The sequence below is a fragment of the Mustela putorius genome, unplaced genomic scaffold, assembly GCF_011764305.1.
Source record: "Mustela putorius furo isolate JIRA1106 unplaced genomic scaffold, ASM1176430v1.1 tig00000253_pilon_pilon_pilon, whole genome shotgun sequence".
Taxonomy (NCBI): domain Eukaryota; kingdom Metazoa; phylum Chordata; class Mammalia; order Carnivora; family Mustelidae; genus Mustela; species Mustela putorius.
The window spans coordinates 7,616,821-7,636,363 of NW_025421329.1; the positions used below are offsets into that span (position 1 = coordinate 7,616,821).

The 19,543-nt window shown below is 39.7% G+C and overlaps 1 protein-coding gene across 1 annotated transcript; it reads right to left on the minus strand.

Moving 5' to 3' along the window:
• Positions 1-7,967: 7,967 nt before the first annotated feature.
• On the minus strand, positions 7,968-8,375 carry LOC123391609 (ribosomal biogenesis factor-like). Its single transcript, XM_045078482.1, has one exon. The coding sequence runs from the start codon at positions 8,363-8,365 to the stop codon at positions 8,033-8,035; it is 333 nt and encodes a 110-aa protein (XP_044934417.1). The 5' UTR covers positions 8,366-8,375; the 3' UTR covers positions 7,968-8,032.
• Between the last annotated feature and the right edge of the window lie 11,168 nt (positions 8,376-19,543).

Consider the following 19,543-nt stretch of genomic DNA (forward strand, 5'->3'; position numbering starts at 1 on the left):
TTCAATTTTAGGTTCTCTTACCAGTTCCTGGATGGTTTTTAAGGCATTTATAACCATGTATGCTGTTGGACTGAAACAAACATTGTTAAAAATTAAAAGATTCCTTTTTCTCTCCTATCATTTCCAGATCTAATAAATCATCAGACTCTACTTTGTGGAAGGGAAGCTCAAGCAGAGAAATGGAGTTTCCTAAATGTCTCCTAAATTTTTTTTCAAGCATAGTTCCAATGTCTCATGGATTCAGGTCCAGCTGGATGCAGGGGCTCTATTAGTCTATCAGGATTCTATCTTACAGTCCTTTTTTTCCCTCTCTGGCCACTACTTCTTTGTCAGTATCATTCTTGACCAGGTTTTCTGTACAGAGTTGCCCCTAGAGGCTGGAGGTTTACAAGAGATAGCTGAGCAATCACCAGGGAAAGACAGCTGCTCTGTCCTCATGCTTTCACAAAAACTCCCATCAGTCCCTACCATTGGCCAGGCTGGTCCTAAACCAATGTCCATAGCCAAGAGTGGTGGTGTTCTCCTTAACCAAATGTGGATCCCTGTTTTCCCAGGGAACAAGTGCTTTCAGGCCTTGTTGGTACCATGCAAAATGATACAGTCCCCAGGGAGGTGAAATAACATATGCATTTACCCTCTGACCCAGAAAGCCCACCTCTGGGAAGCTGAACCACTGAAGTAGTGGCAAACAAATGGAATATGTGTGCACAGGGCTATTCATTCCAGAGCTACTCACAATAACAAAGGATTAAAAATCATCAAACATCCATGAACAGAGATTGATTTAACAAACTAAGGCACATCCATAATTGGGGCTGCTGAAAGAAATGAAGACTATTAGGATGGCTAATTTTATATGTGAACTTGATTGGGTTATGGGGTAACCTGATATTTTGGTCAAACATTGTTTTGGCTGTGTCTGTGGAGGGTGTCTCTGAATGAGATTAACATTTAAGTTGCTAAACAGTGAAACAGATTGCCCTCTCCAGTGTGGGTGGGCCATATCCAATCAATTGAAGACCAGAACAGAGCAAAAAGACTGTCTCTCTTCTGACTTAGAGAGAATCCATCCTGCCTCATGGCCTTTGAACTAGAACATTGCTCTTTTCCCCTGCCTTTGAACTGGAATGTTTGACATTGAGACAGTGTAAGTAAATATTAGGGCTTTGTGTTTGCTGAGCCCCCTAATTTTGGTCACCCAGATACTTTCAACACTACTTCCCAAAATAAATGAATGTGTTAATCAAGAATCCTGTATGTGAATGTTGATACTTCTGGGGCTCTCCAGCCTGGAAAGCAAGAAGTTACTCAGATTGATATCCATGTTAACAATAGATTGAAAGTGTGACTGATGATAGGCAGGAGAGGGCACAAGAGCCAAAACAGTGGTCCAACACAACCTTGTGAGAAGGCAAAAATCTGAAAGGCAGAAAAGCATGCAGGTCCAGAAACATTTAGTCAGAGTCTGGGAGAGAATCTGTGGATCAGAATCAGGGACTTGTCACAACCCTTGTTCATTTTTTGACACAGCAAACTCAGAAGTCACTTTATCCAAGTCTTGACACATCATCTGAAAAATTTAGGCCATTTTAGACTCTTCCTACTGTTAAGCTTGCTTGTATACAACTGCTTTAATTTTTTCATGGACTTTCAAATCATGAGGCCTTAAGAATTCCTCTATGTTCATCAGTAAACTATCATCTCATGTAACAAAGCATTTCCTGATAAATCACTAAAAATATCTGCTGCTTCATTATAAGCAGATTTATCTTCAGTGATATATGCAAAAGATGATGGAGTAAGTGGCTTCTGATGGTCATTCCATCCAGCTGATCCACAGTAAAGCTGCAACAGGTGCAGCCAATGCACTACTGGCACACCAGAACCCTTAAATGCAGAAATCTAGCCCTCTTGGTCCCTCAAAAGTGGCTTCAGATGATTACACTGTGAAGGAAACATGTCAGACTTATTTCTGGTATTGTTTGAGTCCATTTACATTTTGTGATTACCCACCAGGTCCCTAAACATGGCACATATTGCCTAATTATAGTGGACTTAAAATAGGTCAATAGGAACCTAGCTGCCAAGATTAGACCTAGCCTCCAGGGCCAGCAATTCCTTTGCATCAAAACCTTGAGGGAGTAACCTCATAGTCAAAGCCCTGATTAAGGAGGAATAAGGCTCATATAGCTCTCACCAGATGCTTCTTGTCCTCAGAAAAGGTTCCATTTTTTTGTCCCTTGGATGGGACCATCTGGAGGCACAACCCCAGTAGCACTGTGTCCCAGTTTCCCACAGTGGTAGCTTCTTCATTAACACAGACACTGTATTGGCTGCTCCTGTACCTTCTTTTCTGTCTCCACTTCTCCAGTTCTTGGAATGAGCTACTTAGAGTCAAATGTTTTTCTCAGGGCCTGCCTCTTAGAGAACCAAATGAAGACAGAACTAGATGTCTACAACCTCTCTGAGCCCAGCAGCACATGAGAAGGATCCCAGAGCCTGCTGGAAGCTGTGTTAGAACTACAATGCAGTGAAATGAAACCATAGAGACAGAAATATCAGGTTAATGGTAATAGGAGGCCTGAATTCTGTTGAACCACTTACAAATAAACTGAGATTCCGTAGGACTGCAGATGCGTCAATGAGCCCACCTGAGATCAGTTGAGTTTGCCTCCTATCAGCAGAACCATTGGTTTCTGAGCAATAACAAATGGTGTTTATTTGGACTATAAGATTTGGGGTCATTTGTTATGCAGCTATAGTAACTGCTACAGGGTGGTTGATTTTTCTTTTTAAATAGAGCTATTACTGTCAAGACTGTATGTATTTAAAGCATACAATATAATAATCTGATATAGAAGTTAAAAATTGTTCCTATGTGTTACCAGACAAGGAAGAAAAGTGTGGAAGTATGTATGGCACCATTGCTTCAAATGAGGTGGAGTGTGGGCAGTAGAGGCCAGAGCTGACCTGCAGTATTTAAATGGAGGTGACCTGATGTTTCCATATCACTGTGATGAGAGAGAATTGAAGGAAGGTAAGCCAGCAGAAGCAACTACTAAAGTACCAGAGACTCTAGAATGAATCACACCAGACTGGGAGTACCATCTACCTCCCAAGGTGCAACTTCTTGATTCTCAACAATCCTCCATGAGGCATAAAGTGGGAAAAGATGCTTAGAAAACATATTATCTGAAGAAGATTTGTATCTAGAATATATAAACAATTCTTGCAACTCTACATTATGACAATCCCAAGTTGTTTTTTTTTTTTTTTAAGGGCAATAGATCTGAAGAGCCACTTCACCAAAGAAGGTTTTAGAATGGCAAATATATGCATGAAACGTTGTGCCACATCATTAGTCATTAAGGAAAGGGAAATGAAAATCATATTGAGACACCACTACAAAATCTACAAGTACAATTAACATAAAAAAGTCTGGCCACACCAAGGTTTGGCAAGGATGTGAAGCTACTTTAACTGTCCCAGTCTGCTGATAGAAGTGTAAAATGGTACAACCACTTGGGAAAATAATTTGGCAATTTCTTCAAAAGTTATATGTTTCCCATTTGATCTAGGTATCCCATTTCCAGAGATATGAAAGCATATGTTCATACAATGATTTGAGCATTAATATTCATAGCAGATTAATCTAGAAAAGCAAAGACAAAAGTAAAATGTTCGTCAACAGGTTAACAGATAAACATATTTTAATATATCTATATAATGGAATATTACTCAACAAAGAAAAGTAACAAACTATTGATGAACGCAAAAAAGTTGAATCTGGGGCGCCTGGGTGGCTCAGTGGGTTAGAGTCTCTGCCTTCAGCTCAGGTCATAATCCCAGGATCCTGGGATCGATCCCCTCACCGGGCTCTCTGATCACTGGAGCCTGCTTCCTCCTCTCTCTCTGCCTGCCTCTCTGCCTACTTGTGATCTCTCTGTCAAGTAAATAAATAAAATCTTTTTTTAAAAAAAGTTGAATCTGAAAATTGTATGGTGGGTAAAACAATCCATACTATACATCCTGTTTCCGTGTATAAAAAATCCTAGGGTATGCAAAATTAATCTAAAGGGACAGAAATCAGGGGAAACAAAAGCAAAAACAAACTACTGAGACTTCATCAAGATCAAAAGCTTTTGCACAGCAAAGGAAACAGCCCACAAAACCAAAAGACAACTGACAGAAAAGGAGAAGATAATTGTAAATGCCTTACCAGATAAAGGGCTAGTATCCGAAATCTTTAAAGAACTTATCAAACTCAACACCCCAAAAATAAACAATCTGACAAAGAAATAGGCAAAGGACATGAATAGATATTTATCCAAAGAAAACATGCAAATGGCCAGCAGATACATGAAAGAATACTCAACATAACTTGGCATCAGAGAAATACAAATCAAAATCATAATGAGACACCACTTCACACTAATCAGAATGGCTAAAATTAACAAGTGAGGAAATGACAGATGTTGGTGAGGATGAGGAGAAAGGGGAACCCTCTGGCTCTTTGTTGGGAATGCAAACTGGTACAGCACTCTGGAGAACAATTTGGAGGTTCTTGGAAAAGTTAAAAATAGAACTATGCTATGACCCAGCAATTGCACTACTAGGTATTTACCACCCAAATACAAATGTGGTGAATCATAGGGCCTTATGCACCCCAATGATTATAGCAGCAATGTCACAAGATCCAAACTATGAAAAGAGCCCAGATGCCCATCAGCAGATGAACGCATAAGGAGCACCTGGGTGGCCCAGTTTGTTAAGCAACTACTATCAGCTCAGGTCGTGATCGTGGAGTCCTGTATCAAGTACCACACTGGGCTCCCTGCTAAGCCAGGAGTTTTCTTCTCCCTCTGACTTCTCTCCACTCATGCATTCTCTCTCTTTCTCTCTCACAAATAAATAAATTCTTAAAAGACATATATTAAAAAAAGATGTGGTATGGCGTATATATGTTATATATAACAGAATACTACTCAGCCATTGAAAAAAGTGAAATCTTTCCATTTGCAATGATGTGGATGGAAATGGAGGATATTATGCTAAATAAAATAAGTTCATCAGAGAAAGAAAATCATAATATGATCTCATTTACATGCAGATTTAAGAAGCAAAAGATAGGATCATAGGGGAAGAGAGAGACTAACCATAAGAAACTCTTAGCCATAGGAAACAAACTGAGGGTTGCTTGAGGGAGGGTGGGTGAGGGGATAGGGTAACTGGGTGTTGGATATTAAGGAGGACACCTGATGTAATGAGCACTAGGTGTTATATGAGACTGGGGAATCACTGGCCCTTACCTCTGAAGCTAATAATACAATAGATGTTAATTCATTGAATTTAAATTAAAAAAAATAAAGACCACCCTTGCATAAAAATAGATAAATATGACTGTATATACAAAAGGTTGATATCCAGCATCTATAAAGAACTCCTCAAATTCAACACACACAAAACAGACAATCATATCAAAAAATGGGCAGAAGATATGAACAGACACTTCTCCAATGAAGACATACAAATGGCTATCAGACACATGAAAAAATGTTCATCATGACTAGCCATCAGGGAGATTCAAATTAAAACCACATTGAGATATCACCTCACACCAGTTAGAATGTCCAAAATTAGCAAGACAGGAAACAACATGTGTTGGAAGGGATGTGGAGAAAGGGGAACCCTCTTCCACTGTTGGTGGGAATGCAAGTTGGTGCAGCCACTTTGGAGAACAGTGTGGAGATTCCTCAAGAAATTAAAAATAGAACTTCCCTATGACCCTGCAGTTGCACTCCTGGGTATTTACCCCAAAGATACAGATGTAGTGAAAAGAAGGGCCATCTGTACCCCAATGTTTATAGCAGCAATGGCCACGGTCACCAAACTGTGGAAAGAACCAAGATGCCCTTCAATGGACAAATGGATAAGGAAGATGTGGTCCATATACACTATGGAGTATTATACCTCCATCAGAATGGATGAAGACCCAACTTTTGTAGTAACATGGACGGGACTGGAAGAGATTATGCTGAGTGAAATAAGTCAAGCAGAGAGAGTCAATTATCATATGGTTTCACTTACTTGTGGAGCATAACAAATAGCATGAAGGACATGGGGAGTTAGAGAGGAGAAGGGATTGGGGGAAATTGGAAGGGGAGGTGAACCATGAGAGACTATGGACTCTGAAAAACAATCTGAGGGCTTTGAATGGGCGGGGGGGGGTGGCAGGTTGGGGTACCAGGTGATGGGTATTATAGAGAGCATGGATTGCATGGAGCACTGGGTGTGGTGCAAAAATAATGAATACTGTTATGCTGAAAATAAATAAAAAATAAATTAAAAAAAAGAAATAGGGAGGACAAGATGGCGGGGAAGTAGGAGGAGGTGCCTTTTCAACTTGTACCCCAAAGTGAGCTGATTACCTACCATAGAACTCCAATCACCCATGAAATCAGCCTGAGATCAGAATTATACACGTCTGGATCTCTACAGGGAGAGAAGACGCAGTGGGCAGGTAAAGCGGAGTGGGAACGGTGGACTGATATCGGAAGATAAACAAAAGGGGGAGGGAGCCACCAGAGGCGACCAGTTGGAAAGTAATACCCCAATTCAAGCGAGAGTGCCCTGCGTCTGGGGACCAGCGTTAACTTGGAGACTGGTTGAAAGCACTCCAAAAGAGCAAAGGATCTGGGGGGTGGGGGCGGAGAATTGTGGGAATTGGGATGGCTAGGGACAGGGGCTTCAGTCCTCAGTCCCAGGACAACCTCCCCTGGCACTGAGGCAGAGAGAGTGTGGCGGAGAAACCAGCTCTTGGTCCCTAAGCCGCTAGCACGCCCGAGAACGCATGGGGTCCATTTCCTGTGAGGGGATGGGAGCCAGACCAGGCTGCAGAACGCAGCCCTGCTATAGAGCCTGAGATACTCCCCTGAGAGAGGTATAAAGGCCCAGCCAGTGCCCTTTGATATGCGCCATTGTTTCAGAGCCTGCACCAAATTCTCCCCCCAAGAGAGGTGCATGAAGGCCCAGCCTGGTGCTCTCGGACCTGCGCCCCGTTCTCAGAGCTTGAGACCCGCTCGAGAACCTCAGCCTCCCCTGAAATTGGTGCGCGCAAGCCAGGTGCTCTTAAACCTAGAAAGACCAGGCACTCCCAGCCCAGGCCAGCAGGAAAATCCCAGTGTGCAATTGCTGCTTGGAACCTCTCTAGCGGTCTGGAGGTGCCCAAAGCCACTGCTGCCATGGTTTTGGGTACAAGCAAAAGATCCTGCATCCCCAGGGACCGCGACTTGGAACCTGCTCTGCCAGCAGCCAAGGGGGAACTTATTTGGGCTCTGCAGCCAGACTGAGGCTTCTCTCTGAGAGGGAGATCAAGGTGCGGTTTGTTTTCCTCTAAAACTACAAAAAACCATCAAAAGCGGTCAAAGTGAGAAAAAAAAAAGTGAACAAACATAAAAACTGCCAGAGAACAAAAGCCTGAAAAAAAAAAAAAAAAAAACAGTTTCCTCAGAGCCCACCCCCTTGAGGGAACATCATTGACTGAAAACCCACTTGGCAGGCCCCTCCCCCAGAAAACAAACTGAAAAGGAAAAAAAAAAAAAAGAGAAAAAAAAAAAGGACTACAAGAGAACAACCACTACTTCATAGGAAAACTTTTAATTTTCATTCATTCCCACTATTCTGGTTTATTTTTTTTTTACATATAGGTAATTTTTTTAACCTAATAACCATCACAGTGAGCTATCCAGTACATCAAATTCCATAATAACCTTCTAACCTGAACTTTTTGATACATACACCTATGTTTTTCTTTTGCATTTCTTCTTTGAATTCCTTCTTTTTTTTTTAATTTTAGTTTAGTTTAGTCTAGTTTATTCCTTTTTATTTTTATCTTCTAATATTCATATAAAGTTAAACTTCAAAGTAATCCCCTTTCCCCAATCAATACTACCCCATAGGTAAACTTATTTTTTTTTGTATAAAACATTTAATTTATTGGTCTTTTTGGGGTATTTGATGTATCTCCAGTGTATTACAACTGAGCCATTAATCTTGTCGCTTCATCAACATTAACTGGTTCGTTTTCATGACACTGCTGAGGAATCAGCTGTTTCTGCAAAGGTTCAAGGGAAAGGTCTTTTGAGAAATGTGCAAGTTCCTTTTGTATATCTACAAAAGCTTTATTCACTCTGGTAACTTTTTCATTATTCACAATGTTTATCTTCTTAAGGTTAGTGGTAACTGGTTTTGCTTTGTTTTTAGACTTAAAGTTTTTTTGGCTGGCTATATGAAATACATTCCTGGACTTCTGCCCTCTTAGTTTGTTCTTAGCCATTGTCTTCAATATCCTCGTGCGACAACTCATGCTCCGGGTGACGCCATCTACCGGTAAACTTATTTTTAATCCCCCTTTATCTTAGGAAAGTTGAGTCCTTTAACAAAGATACATCCAGGAAGAATCAAAACAACCTTCCTCGCACACACTGAGAATTTATAACCACTCTCCCATCTTTTTCTTCCACAAGTGTCTCTGTGTATTTGTCTTTGTCCTGATAGTATATAAATCTTACACTTGGGGTTCTTTTTGACGAGGTTCTTCCTTTATTTGCATAAATATTTTTTTTCTCTTGTCATATACTTTTATCAGTCTTTTTGTCTGTTTTTGTTTGTTTACTTCATAAATCTTACCTTGGGGCCCATTTGGGCTAAACCTTCTTTCATTATCCTTTCTTTCCTGTCTCTCTCTCTCTTTTTTTTTTCTTTCTCTTTTTCTTTTCTTTTGTCTCTCATTTGGGTGGGGAATCCTGATTGCTGAGAAGTGTTCCAGGGTGCACCTTGATTGCACCATGGTCAATACATCCAGCTACATCTGTGCAGTCATCTCCCACCGAAATGACTAGAAGGAGGAATGCCCAACAGAGGAAAAATACAGAGGATGGACTTTTTGCAACAGAGCTAACAGCTATCAACATCAACAATATGTTGGAAAGAGCATTCAGGCTAACAATTATCCAGGCAATAGCTAGGTTGGAGAAAGCCATGGATGACCAAACAGAATTGATTAGGGCCGAGCTGAAAGCGACCAGACAGGATGTGCACAATGTTAGGGTGGAGCTTAAAGCTACCAGGGAGGAGGTTCACAATGCCCTCAATGAGTTCCAATCTAATCTAAACTCTCTCAAAGCTAGGGTAACTGAGACAGAAGATACAATTAGTGATCTGGAGGACAAACAGATAGAGAGAAAGGATCAGGAGGAAGCCTGGAACAAACAACTTAGAAACCACGAAAACAGAATCAGGGAAATAAATGATGCCATGAAACGTTTCAACGTCAGAATTATTGGAATCCCTGAAGGGGAGGAGAAAGAAAGAAATCTAGAAGATATAGTGGAACAAGTCCTTCATGAAAATTTTCCCACTTTCGTGAATGGAACCAGCATTCACGTACTAGAGGCTGAACTGACTCCACCCAAGATTATACATTCCAAAAAAACATCACGACACCTGATAGTCAAATTGAGGAATTATAATTGTAGATATAATTTCTTGAAAGCCACTAGAGCAAAGAGGATCCTTACTTACAGAGGAAGGCCCATCAGAATAACATCAGACCTGGCAAGCCAGAAAAGGCTGGCAAGATATATTCAGGGCACTAAATGAGAAGAACATGCAGCCAGGAATACTTTATCCAGCAAGACTGACATTCAAAATGGATGGAGAGATAAAGAGTTTCCAAGACCGGCAAGGCTTAAAAGAATATGCAACCACCAAGCCAACACTGCCGGAAATATTAAGGGGGGTTCTATAAAAGAGGAAGATCCTAAGAATAGCAATGAACAGAAATACAGAAACAATCTACAGAAAGAGAGACTTCAAAGGTAACACGATGTCAATAAAAACATATCTATCAATAATCACTCTCAATGTGAATGGCCTAAATGCATCCATAAAACGGCACAGGGATGCAGATTGGATAAAACGACAGGACCCATTCATATGGTGCCTACAAGAGACCCATTTTGAACCTAAAGATATACCCAGACTGAAAGTGAAGGGATGGAAAAGCATCTTTCATGCCAATGAACCTCAAAAGAAGGCTTGGGTAGCGATTCTCATATCAGATAAGTTAGATTTTAAACTAAAGACTGTAGTCAAAGATACAGAAGGACACTACATCATTCTTAAAGGGACTATCCACGAAGATGACCTAACAATTATAAATATCTATGCCCCCAATATGGGAGCAGCCAATTACATAAGAAAACTTTTAATCAAGATAAAGAGTCATATTGATATGAATACACTAATCGTAGGAGATCTTAACACACCTCTCTCAGAAATAGACAGATCATCAAAGCAGAAAATCAATAAAGAAACAAGAGCATTGAATGACACATTGGAACAGATGGACCTCATGGATATATGCAGAACATTCCACCCTAAAACAACAAAATACTCATTCTTCTCAAGTGCACATGGAACCTTCTCAAGAATAGACCAATACTGGGTCACAAATCAGGACTCAACCGACACCAAAAGACTGATTTTATTCCCTGCATATTCTCAGATCACGATGCTTTGAAACTGGAATTTAATCACAAGGAAAAGTTCAGAAGGAACTCAAACACCTGGAAGCTAAAGCCCACCTTGTTTAAGAATGCTTGGATTAACCAGGAGATCAAAGAAGAACTTAAACAATTCATGGAAACCAATGAGAATGAAGACACTTTGGTCCAAAACCTATGGGATACAACAAAGGCGGTCCTAAGGGGGAAATACATAGCCATCCAAGCCTCACTCAAAAAAATTGAAAAATCCAGAACACAGCAGCTTTCCCTACACCTTAAAGAACTAGAGAATCAACAACAAGTGAAACCAACTCCACACATAAGAAGGGAAATCATCAAGATTAGAGCTGAGATCAATGAGGTAGAAACCAACGATACAGTAGAACGTATCAATGAAACTAGAAGCTGGTTTTTTAAAAGAATCAATAAGATCAATAAACCATTGGCCACACTAATCTAAAAGAAAAGAGAGAAAGCCCCAATTCATAAAATTATGAATGAAAAGGGAGAGATCACAACTAACACCAAGGAAGTAGAAACAATCATCAGAAGTTATTATCAACAGTTATATGCCAATAAACTAAGCAACCTTGATGAAATGGATGCATTCCTGGAAAACTATAAACTCCCAAAATTGAACCAGGAAGAAATCAACAACCTGAATAGACCAATATCTAGTAACGAGATTGAAGCAGTGATCAAAAAACTCCCAAAAAACAAGAGCCCAGGACCTGATGGATTCCCTGGGGAATTCTACCAAATTTTCAAAGAAGAAATAACACCTATTCTCTGGAAGCTGTTTCAAAAAATTGAAGCAGAAGGAAAACTTCCTGACTCTTTCTATGAAGCCAGCATTACCCTGATCCCCAAACCAGGCAAAGACCCTACCAGAAAAAAGAATTTCAGACCAATATCACTGATGAATATGGATGCTAAGATTCTCAACAACATCCTAGCAAACAGGATCCAACAGCACATTAAAAAGATTATCCACCGTGACCAGGTGGGATTCATCCCTGGGCTACAAGGATGGTTCAACATTCACAAATCAATCAATGTGATACAACAAATTAATATGAGAAGAGAGAAGAACCACATGGTCCTCTCAATTGATGCAGAAAAAGCATTTGACAAAATCCAGCATCTGTTCCTGACTAAAACGCCTCAAAGTATAGGGATAGAGGGAACATTCCTGAACTTCATCAAATCTATCTATGAAACACCCACAGCAAATATCATCCTCAATGGGAAAAAGCCTGCATCATCCCGTTGAGATCAGGAACAAGACAAGGATGCCCACTTTCACCACTCTTGTTCAACATAGTATTAGAAGTCCTAGCAACAGCAATCAGACAACAAAGAGAAATAAACGGTATCCAAATTGGCAATGAAAAGGTCAAACTCTCTCTCTTCGCAGATGACATGATTCTTTATATGGAAAACCCAAAAGACTCCACCCCCAAACTACTAGACCTCATACAGCAATTCAGCAACGTGGGAGGATACAAAGGAAATGTACAGAAATCAGTGGCTTTCTTATACACTAACAATGAAAACACAGAAAGGGAAATTAGAGAATCGATTCCATTTACTATAGCACAAAAACCATAAGATACCTGGGAATAAACCTAATCAAAGAGGTAAAGGATCTGTACTTGAGGAACTACAGAACACTCATGAAAGAAATTGAAGAAGACACAAAAAGATGGAAGACCATTCCATGCTCTTGGATCGGGAGAATAAACATTGTTAAAATGTCTATACTTCCTAGAGCAATCTATACTTTTAATGCCATTCCTATCAAAATTCCACCAGCATTCTTCAAAGAGCTGGAGTAAATAATCCAGAAATTTGTATGGAATCATAATAGACCCCGAATCACTAAGGAAACGTTGAAAAACAAAAATAAAACTGGGGGCATCACGTCACCTGATTTCAAGCTTTACTACAAAGCTGTGGTCACCAAGACAGCATGGTACTGGCATAAAAAAAGACACATAGACCAGTGGAACAGAGTAGAGAGCCCAGATATGGACACTCAACTCTATGGTCAATATATCGTCGACAAAACAGGAAAGAATATACAGTGGAAAAAAGACAGTCTCTTCAATAAATGGTGCTGGGAAAACTGGACAGCTATATGTAGAAGAATGAAACTGGACCATTCTCTTGCACCGTACACAAAGATAAACTCAAAATGGATAAAAGACCTCAATGTGAGACATGAATCCATCAGAATACTAGAGGAGAACATAGGCAGTAATCTCTTCGATATCAGCCACAGCAAATTCTTTCAAGATATGTCTCCAAAGGCAAAGGAAACAAAATCAAAAATAAACTTTTGGAATTTCATCAAAATCAAAAGCTTTCGCACAGCAAAGGAAACAGTCAAAAAACAAAGAGGCAACCCACGAAATGGGAGAAGATATTTGCAAATGACAGTATAGACAAAAGGTTGATATCCATGATCTATAATGAACTCCTCAAACTCAACACACACAAAACAGGCAATCATATAAAAAAATGGGTAGAAGATATGAACAGAGACTTCTCCAATGAAGACATACAAATGGCTATCAGACACATGAAAAAATGTTCATCATGACTAGCCATCAGGGAGATTCAAATTAAAACCACATTGAGATATCACCTTACACCAGTTAGAATGGCCAAAATAAACAAGACAGGAAACAACATGTGCTGGAAGGAATGTGGAGAAAGGGGAACCCTCTTCCACTGTTGGTGGGAATGAAAGTTTATAGCAGCAATGGCCACTATCGCCGAACTATGGAAAGAACCAAGATGTCCTTAAACGGACAAATGGATAAAGAAAATGTGGTCCATATACACTAGGGAGTATTACGCCTTCATCAGAAAGGATGAATACCCAACTTTTGTAGCAACATGGACGGGACTGGAAGAGATTATGCTGAGTGAAATAAGTCAAGCAGAGAGAGTCAATTATCATATGGTTTCACTTATTTGTGGAGCATAACAAATAGCATGAAGGACATGGGGAGTTAGAGAGGAGAAGGGAGTTGGGGGAAATTGGAAGGGGGGGGTGAACCATGAGAGACTATGGACTCTGAAAAACAATCTGAGGGTTTTGAAGGGGTGGGGGGTGGAAGGCTGGGGTACCAGGTGCTGGGAATTATAGAGGGCAGGGATTGCATGGAGCACTGGGTGTGGTGCAAAAATAATGAATACTGTTATGCTGAAATAAATACAAATAAATTTTTTAAAAAAGAAATGGGAGGAATACTGGTGGAGATGTCTGGAAAAGAGTCATTGTTCTTAAATTTTTTTATTTTTTATAAACATATATTTATATCCCCAGGGGTACAGGTCTGTGAATCACCAGGTTTACACACTTCACAGCACTCACCAAAGCACATACCCTCCCCAATGTCCATAATCCCACCCCCTTCTCCCAACCCCCCTCCCCCCAGCAACCCTCAGTTTGTTTTGTGAGATTAAGAGTCACTTATGGTTTGTCTCCCTCCCAATCCCATCTTGTTTCATTTCTTCTTCTCCTACCCACTTAAGCCCCCATGTTGCATCACCACTTCCTCATATCAGGGAGATCATATGATAGTTGTCTTTCTCCACTTGACTTATTTCGCTAAGCATGAAACGCTCTAGTTCCATCCATGTTGATGCAAATGGCAAAATTTCATCTCTTTTGATGGCTGCATAGTATTCCACTGTGTATATATACCACATCTTCTTGATCCATTCATCTGTTGATGGACATCTAGGTTCTTTCCATAGTTTGGCTATTGTGGACATGGCTGCTATAAACATTCGGGTGCACGCGCCCCTTTGCATCACTACGTTTGTATCTTTAGGGTAAATACCCAGTAGTGCAATTGCTGGGTCATAGGGCAGTTCTATTTTCAACATTTTTAGGAACCTCCATGTTGTTTTCCAGAGTGGTTGCACCAGCTTGCATTCCCACCAACAGTGTAGGAGGGTTCCCCTTTCTCCACATCCTCGCCAGCATCTGTCATTTCCTGACTTGTTGATTTTAGCCATTCTGACTGGTGTGAGGTGATATCTCATTGTGGTTTTGATTTGTATTTCCCTGATGCCGAGTGATATGGAGCAATTTTTCATGTGTCTGTTGGCCATCTGGATGTCTTCTTTGCAGAAATGTCTGTTCATGTCCTCAGCCCATTTCTTGATTGGATTATTTGTTCTTTGGGTGTTGAGTTTGCTAAGTTCTTTATAGATTGTGGACACTAGTCCTTTATCTGATATGTCGTTTGCAAATATCTTCTCCCATTCTGTCAGTTGTCTTTTGATTTTGTTAACTCTTTCCTTTGCTGTGCAAAAGTTTTGATCTTGATGAAATCCCAATACTTCATTTTAGCCCTTGCTTCCCTTGCATTTGTCGTTGTTCCTAGGAAGATATTGCTGTGGCTGAGGTCGAAGAGGTTGCTGCCTGTGTTCTCCTCAAGGATTTTGATGGATTCCTTTCACACATTGAGGTCCTTCATCCATTTTGAGTCTATTTTCATGTGTGGTGTAAGGAAATGGTCCAAATTCATTTTTCTGCATGTGGCTGTCCAATTTTCCCAGCACCATTTATTAAAGAGGCTGTCTTTTTTCCATTGGACATTCTTTCCTGCTTTGTCGAAGATTAGTTGACTGTAGAGTTGAGGGTCTATTTCGGGGCTCTCTACTCTGTTCCATTAATCTATGCTTCTGTTTTTGTGCCAGTACCATGCTGTCTTGATGAAGACAGCTTTGTAATAGAGCTTGAAGTCCGGAATTGTGATGCCACCAACGTTGGCTTTCTTTTTCAATATCCCTTTGGCTATTCGAGGTCTTTTCTGGTTCCATATAAATTATAGAATTATTTGTTCCATTTATTTGAAAAAGATGGATGGTACTTTGATAGGAATTACATTAAATGTGTAGACTGCTTTAGGTAGCACAGACATTTTCACAATGTTTTTTCTTCCAATCCAGGAGCATGGAACATTTTTCCATTTCTTTGAGTCTTCCTCAATTTCTTTCATGAGTACTTTATAGTTTTCTGAGTATAGATTCTGTGCCTCTTTGGTTAGGTTTATTCCTAGGTATCTTATGGTTTTGGGTGCAATTATAAATGGGATGGACTCCTTAATTTCTCTTTCTTCTGTCTTGCTGTTGGTGTAGAGAAATGCAACTGATTTCTGTGCATTGATTTTATATCCTGACACTTTACTGAATTCCTGTATAAGGTCTAGCAGTTTTGGAGTGGAGTCTTTTGGTTTTCCACATATAGTATCATATCATCTGCAAAAAATGATAATTTGACTTCTTCTTTGCCGATTTGGATGTCTTTAATTTCCTTTTGTTGTCTGATTGCTGAGGCTAGGACCTCTAGTACTATGTTGAATAGCAGTGGTGATAATGGACATCCCTGCTGTATTCCTGACCTTAGCGGAAAAGCTTTCAGTTTTTCTCCATTGAGAATGATATTTGCGGTGGGTTTTTCATAGATGGCTTTGATGATATTGAGGTATGTGCCCTCTATCCCTACACTTTGAAGAGTTTTGATCAGGAAGGGATGCTGTACTTTGTCAAATGCTTTTTCAGCATCTATTGAGAGTATCATATGGTTCTTGTTCTTTCTTTTATTAATGTGTTGTATCACGTTGACTGATTTGCGGATGTTGAACCAACTTTGCAGCCCTGGAATAAATCCCACTTGGTCGTGGTGAATAATCTTTTTAATGTACTGTTGAATCCTATTGGCTAGTATTTTGTTGAGTATTTTCACATCTGTGTTCATCAAGGGTATTGGTCTATAGCTCTCTTTTTTGATGGTATCCTTGTCTGGTTTTCGGATCAAGGTGATGCTGGCCTCATAAAATGAGTTTGGAAGTTTTCCTTCCATTTCTATTTTTTGGAACAGTTTCAGGAGAATAGGAATTAGTTCTTCTTTAAATGTTTGCTAGAATTCCCCCGGGAAGCCGTCGGCCCTGGGCTTTTGTTTGTTTGGAGATTTTTAATGACTGTTTCAATTTCCTTACTGGTTATGCGTCTGTTCAGGCTTTCTATTTCTTCCTGGTTCAGTTGTGGTAGTTTATACGTTTCTAGGAATGCATCCATTTCTTCCAGATTGTCAAATTTATTGGCGTAGAGTTGCCAATAGTTTGTATTTCTTTGGTGTTAGTTGTGATCTCTCCTCTTTCATTCATGATTTTATTTATTTGTGTCCTTTCTCTTTTCTTTTTGATAAGTCTGGCCAGAGGTTTTTCAATTTTATTAATTGTTTCAATGAACCAGCTCCTAGTTTCGTTGATTTGTTCTATTGTTTTTTGGTTTCTATTTCATTGATTTCTGCTCTAATCTTTATGATTTCTCTTCTCCTGTTGGGCTTATGGTTTCTTTCTTGTTCTTTCTCCAGCTCCTTTACGTGTAGGGTTAGGTTGTGTACCTTAGACCTTTCTTGTTTCTTGAGAAAGGCTTGTACCACTATATATTTTCCTCTCAGGACTGCCTTTGTTGTGTCCCACAGATTTTGAACCGTTGTATTTTCATTATCATTTGTTTCCATGATTTTTTTCAATTCATCTTTAATTTCCCGGTTGACCCATTCATTCTTTAGAAGGATGCTGTCTAGTCTCCATGTATTTGGGTTCTTTTCAAAGTTCCTTTTGTGGTTGAGTTCTAGCTTTAGAGCATTGTGGTCTGAAAATATGCAGGGAATGATCCCAATCTTTTGATACCGGTTGAGTCCTGATTTAGGACCGAGGATGTGATCTATTCTGGAGAATGTTCCATGTGCACTAGAGACGAATGTGTATTCTGTTGCTTTGGGATGAAATGTTCTGAATATATCTGTGATGTCCATCTGGTCCAGTGTGTCGTTTAAGGCCTTTATTTCCTTGCTGATCTTTTGCTTGGATGATCTGTCCATTTCAGTGAGGGGAGTGTTAAAGTCCCCTACTATTATTGTATTATTGTTGATGTGTTTCTTTGATTTTGTTATTAATTGGTTTATATAGTTGGCTGCTCCCACGTTGGGGGCATAGATATTTAAAATTGTTAGATCTTCTTGTTGGACAGACCCTTTGAGTATGATATAGTGTCCTTCCTCATCTCTTATTATAGTCTTTGGCTTAAAATCTAATTGATCTGATATAAGGATTGCCACTCCTGCTTTCTTCTGATGTCCACTAGCATGGTAAATTCTTTTCCACCCCCTCACTTTAAATCTGGAGGTGTCTTCGGGCTTAAAATGAGTTTCTTGTAGGCAACATATAGATGAATTTGTTTTTTTATCCATTCTGATACACTGTGTCTTTTGACAGGGGCATTTAGCCCATTAACATTCAGGGTAACTATTGAGAGATATGAATTTAGTGCCATTGTATTGCCTGTAAGGTGTCTGTTACTGTATATGGTCTCTGTTCCTTTCTGATCTACCACTTGTAGGCTCTCTCTTTGCTTAGAGGACCCCTTTCAATATTTCCTGTAGAGCTGGTTTGGTGTTTGCAAATTCTTTCAGTTTTTGTTTGTCCTGGAAGCTTTTAATCTCTCCTTCTATTTTCAATGATAGCCTAGCTGGATATAGTATTCTTGGATGCATGTTTTTCTCGTTTAGTGCTCTGAAAATATCATGCCAGCTCTTTCTGGCCTGCCAGGTCACTGTGGATTATTCAGCTGCCAATCTAATATTTTTACCATTGTATGTTATAGACTTCTTCTCCCCGGCTGCTTTCAGGATTTTCTCTTTGTCACTGAGACTTGTAAATTTTACTATTAGGTGACGGGGTGTGGGCCTATTCTTATTGATTTTGAGGGGCATTCTCTGAACCTCCTCAATTTTGATGCTCGTTCCCTTTGCCATATTGGGGAAATTCTCCCCAATAATTCTCCCCAGTATACCTTCTGCTCCCCTCTCTCTTTCTTCTTCGTTTGGAATCCCAATTATTCCAATGTTGTTTCATCTTATGGTGTCACTTATCTCTCGAATTCTCCCCTCGTGGTCCAGTAGCTGTTTGTCCCTCTTTTGCTCAGCTTCTTTATTCTCTGTCATTTGGTCTTCTATATCACTAATTCTTTCTTCTGCCTCATTTATCCTAGCAGTGATAGCCTCCATTTTTGATTGCACCTCATTAATAGCTTTTTTATTTCAACTTGGTTAGATTTTAGTTCTTTCATTTCTCCAGAAAGGGCTTTTATATCTCTTGAGAGGGTTTCTCTAATATCTTCCATGCCTTTTCGAGCCTGTCTAGAACCTTGAGAATTGTCATTCTGAAATCTAGATCTGACATATTACCAATGTCTAGATCTGACATATTGATTAGGTCCCTAGCCTTCGGTACTGCCTCTTGTTCTTTTTTTTGTGCTGAATTTTTCCGTCTTGTCATTTTCTCCAGATAAGAGTATATGAAGGAGCAAGTAAAATACTAAAACGGTGGCAACAATCCCATGAAAATATGCTTTAACCAAATTAGAAGAGATCCCAAATCGTGAGGGGGGAGAAAGGGGATAAAAAGAGGTTCAAAAGGAAGAAAGAAAAAAAAGAAAAAAGGAAAAAAAAAGCAAAGAAAAGAATTTAAAAAAAGAAACAAATAAGAAAAATATAAAAAAGAAAAATGTATATATTGGATAAACTAGTTAAAAAACGTTAAAAAAGAAAAAGGTAAAAGTTAAAAAAAAAATTACCAGAAGGTTAGAAAAAAAAACAAAAAATGAAAATAAAAAATAAAAAATTTAAATTAACTGCAAGACTAAAAAAAAAATCACAGGGAAAAAGCCATGAGTTCCGTGCTTTGCTTTCTCCTCCTCTGGAATTCTGCTGCTCTCCTTGGTATTGAAACCGCACTCCTTGGTAGGTGAACTTGGTCTAGGCTGGATTTCTTGTTGATCTTCTGGGGGAGGGGCCTGTTGTAGTGATTCTCAAGTGTCTTTGCACCAGGCGGAATTGCACCGCCCTTACCAGGGGCCGGGGTGAGTAATCCACTCGGGTTTGC

Bases quoted from the DNA above. Each gene is read 5' to 3' on its own strand.
- LOC123391609 (XM_045078482.1), bottom strand. From the start codon at position 8,365: ATGAGTTGTCGCACGAGGATATTGAAGACAATGGCTAAGAACAAACTA.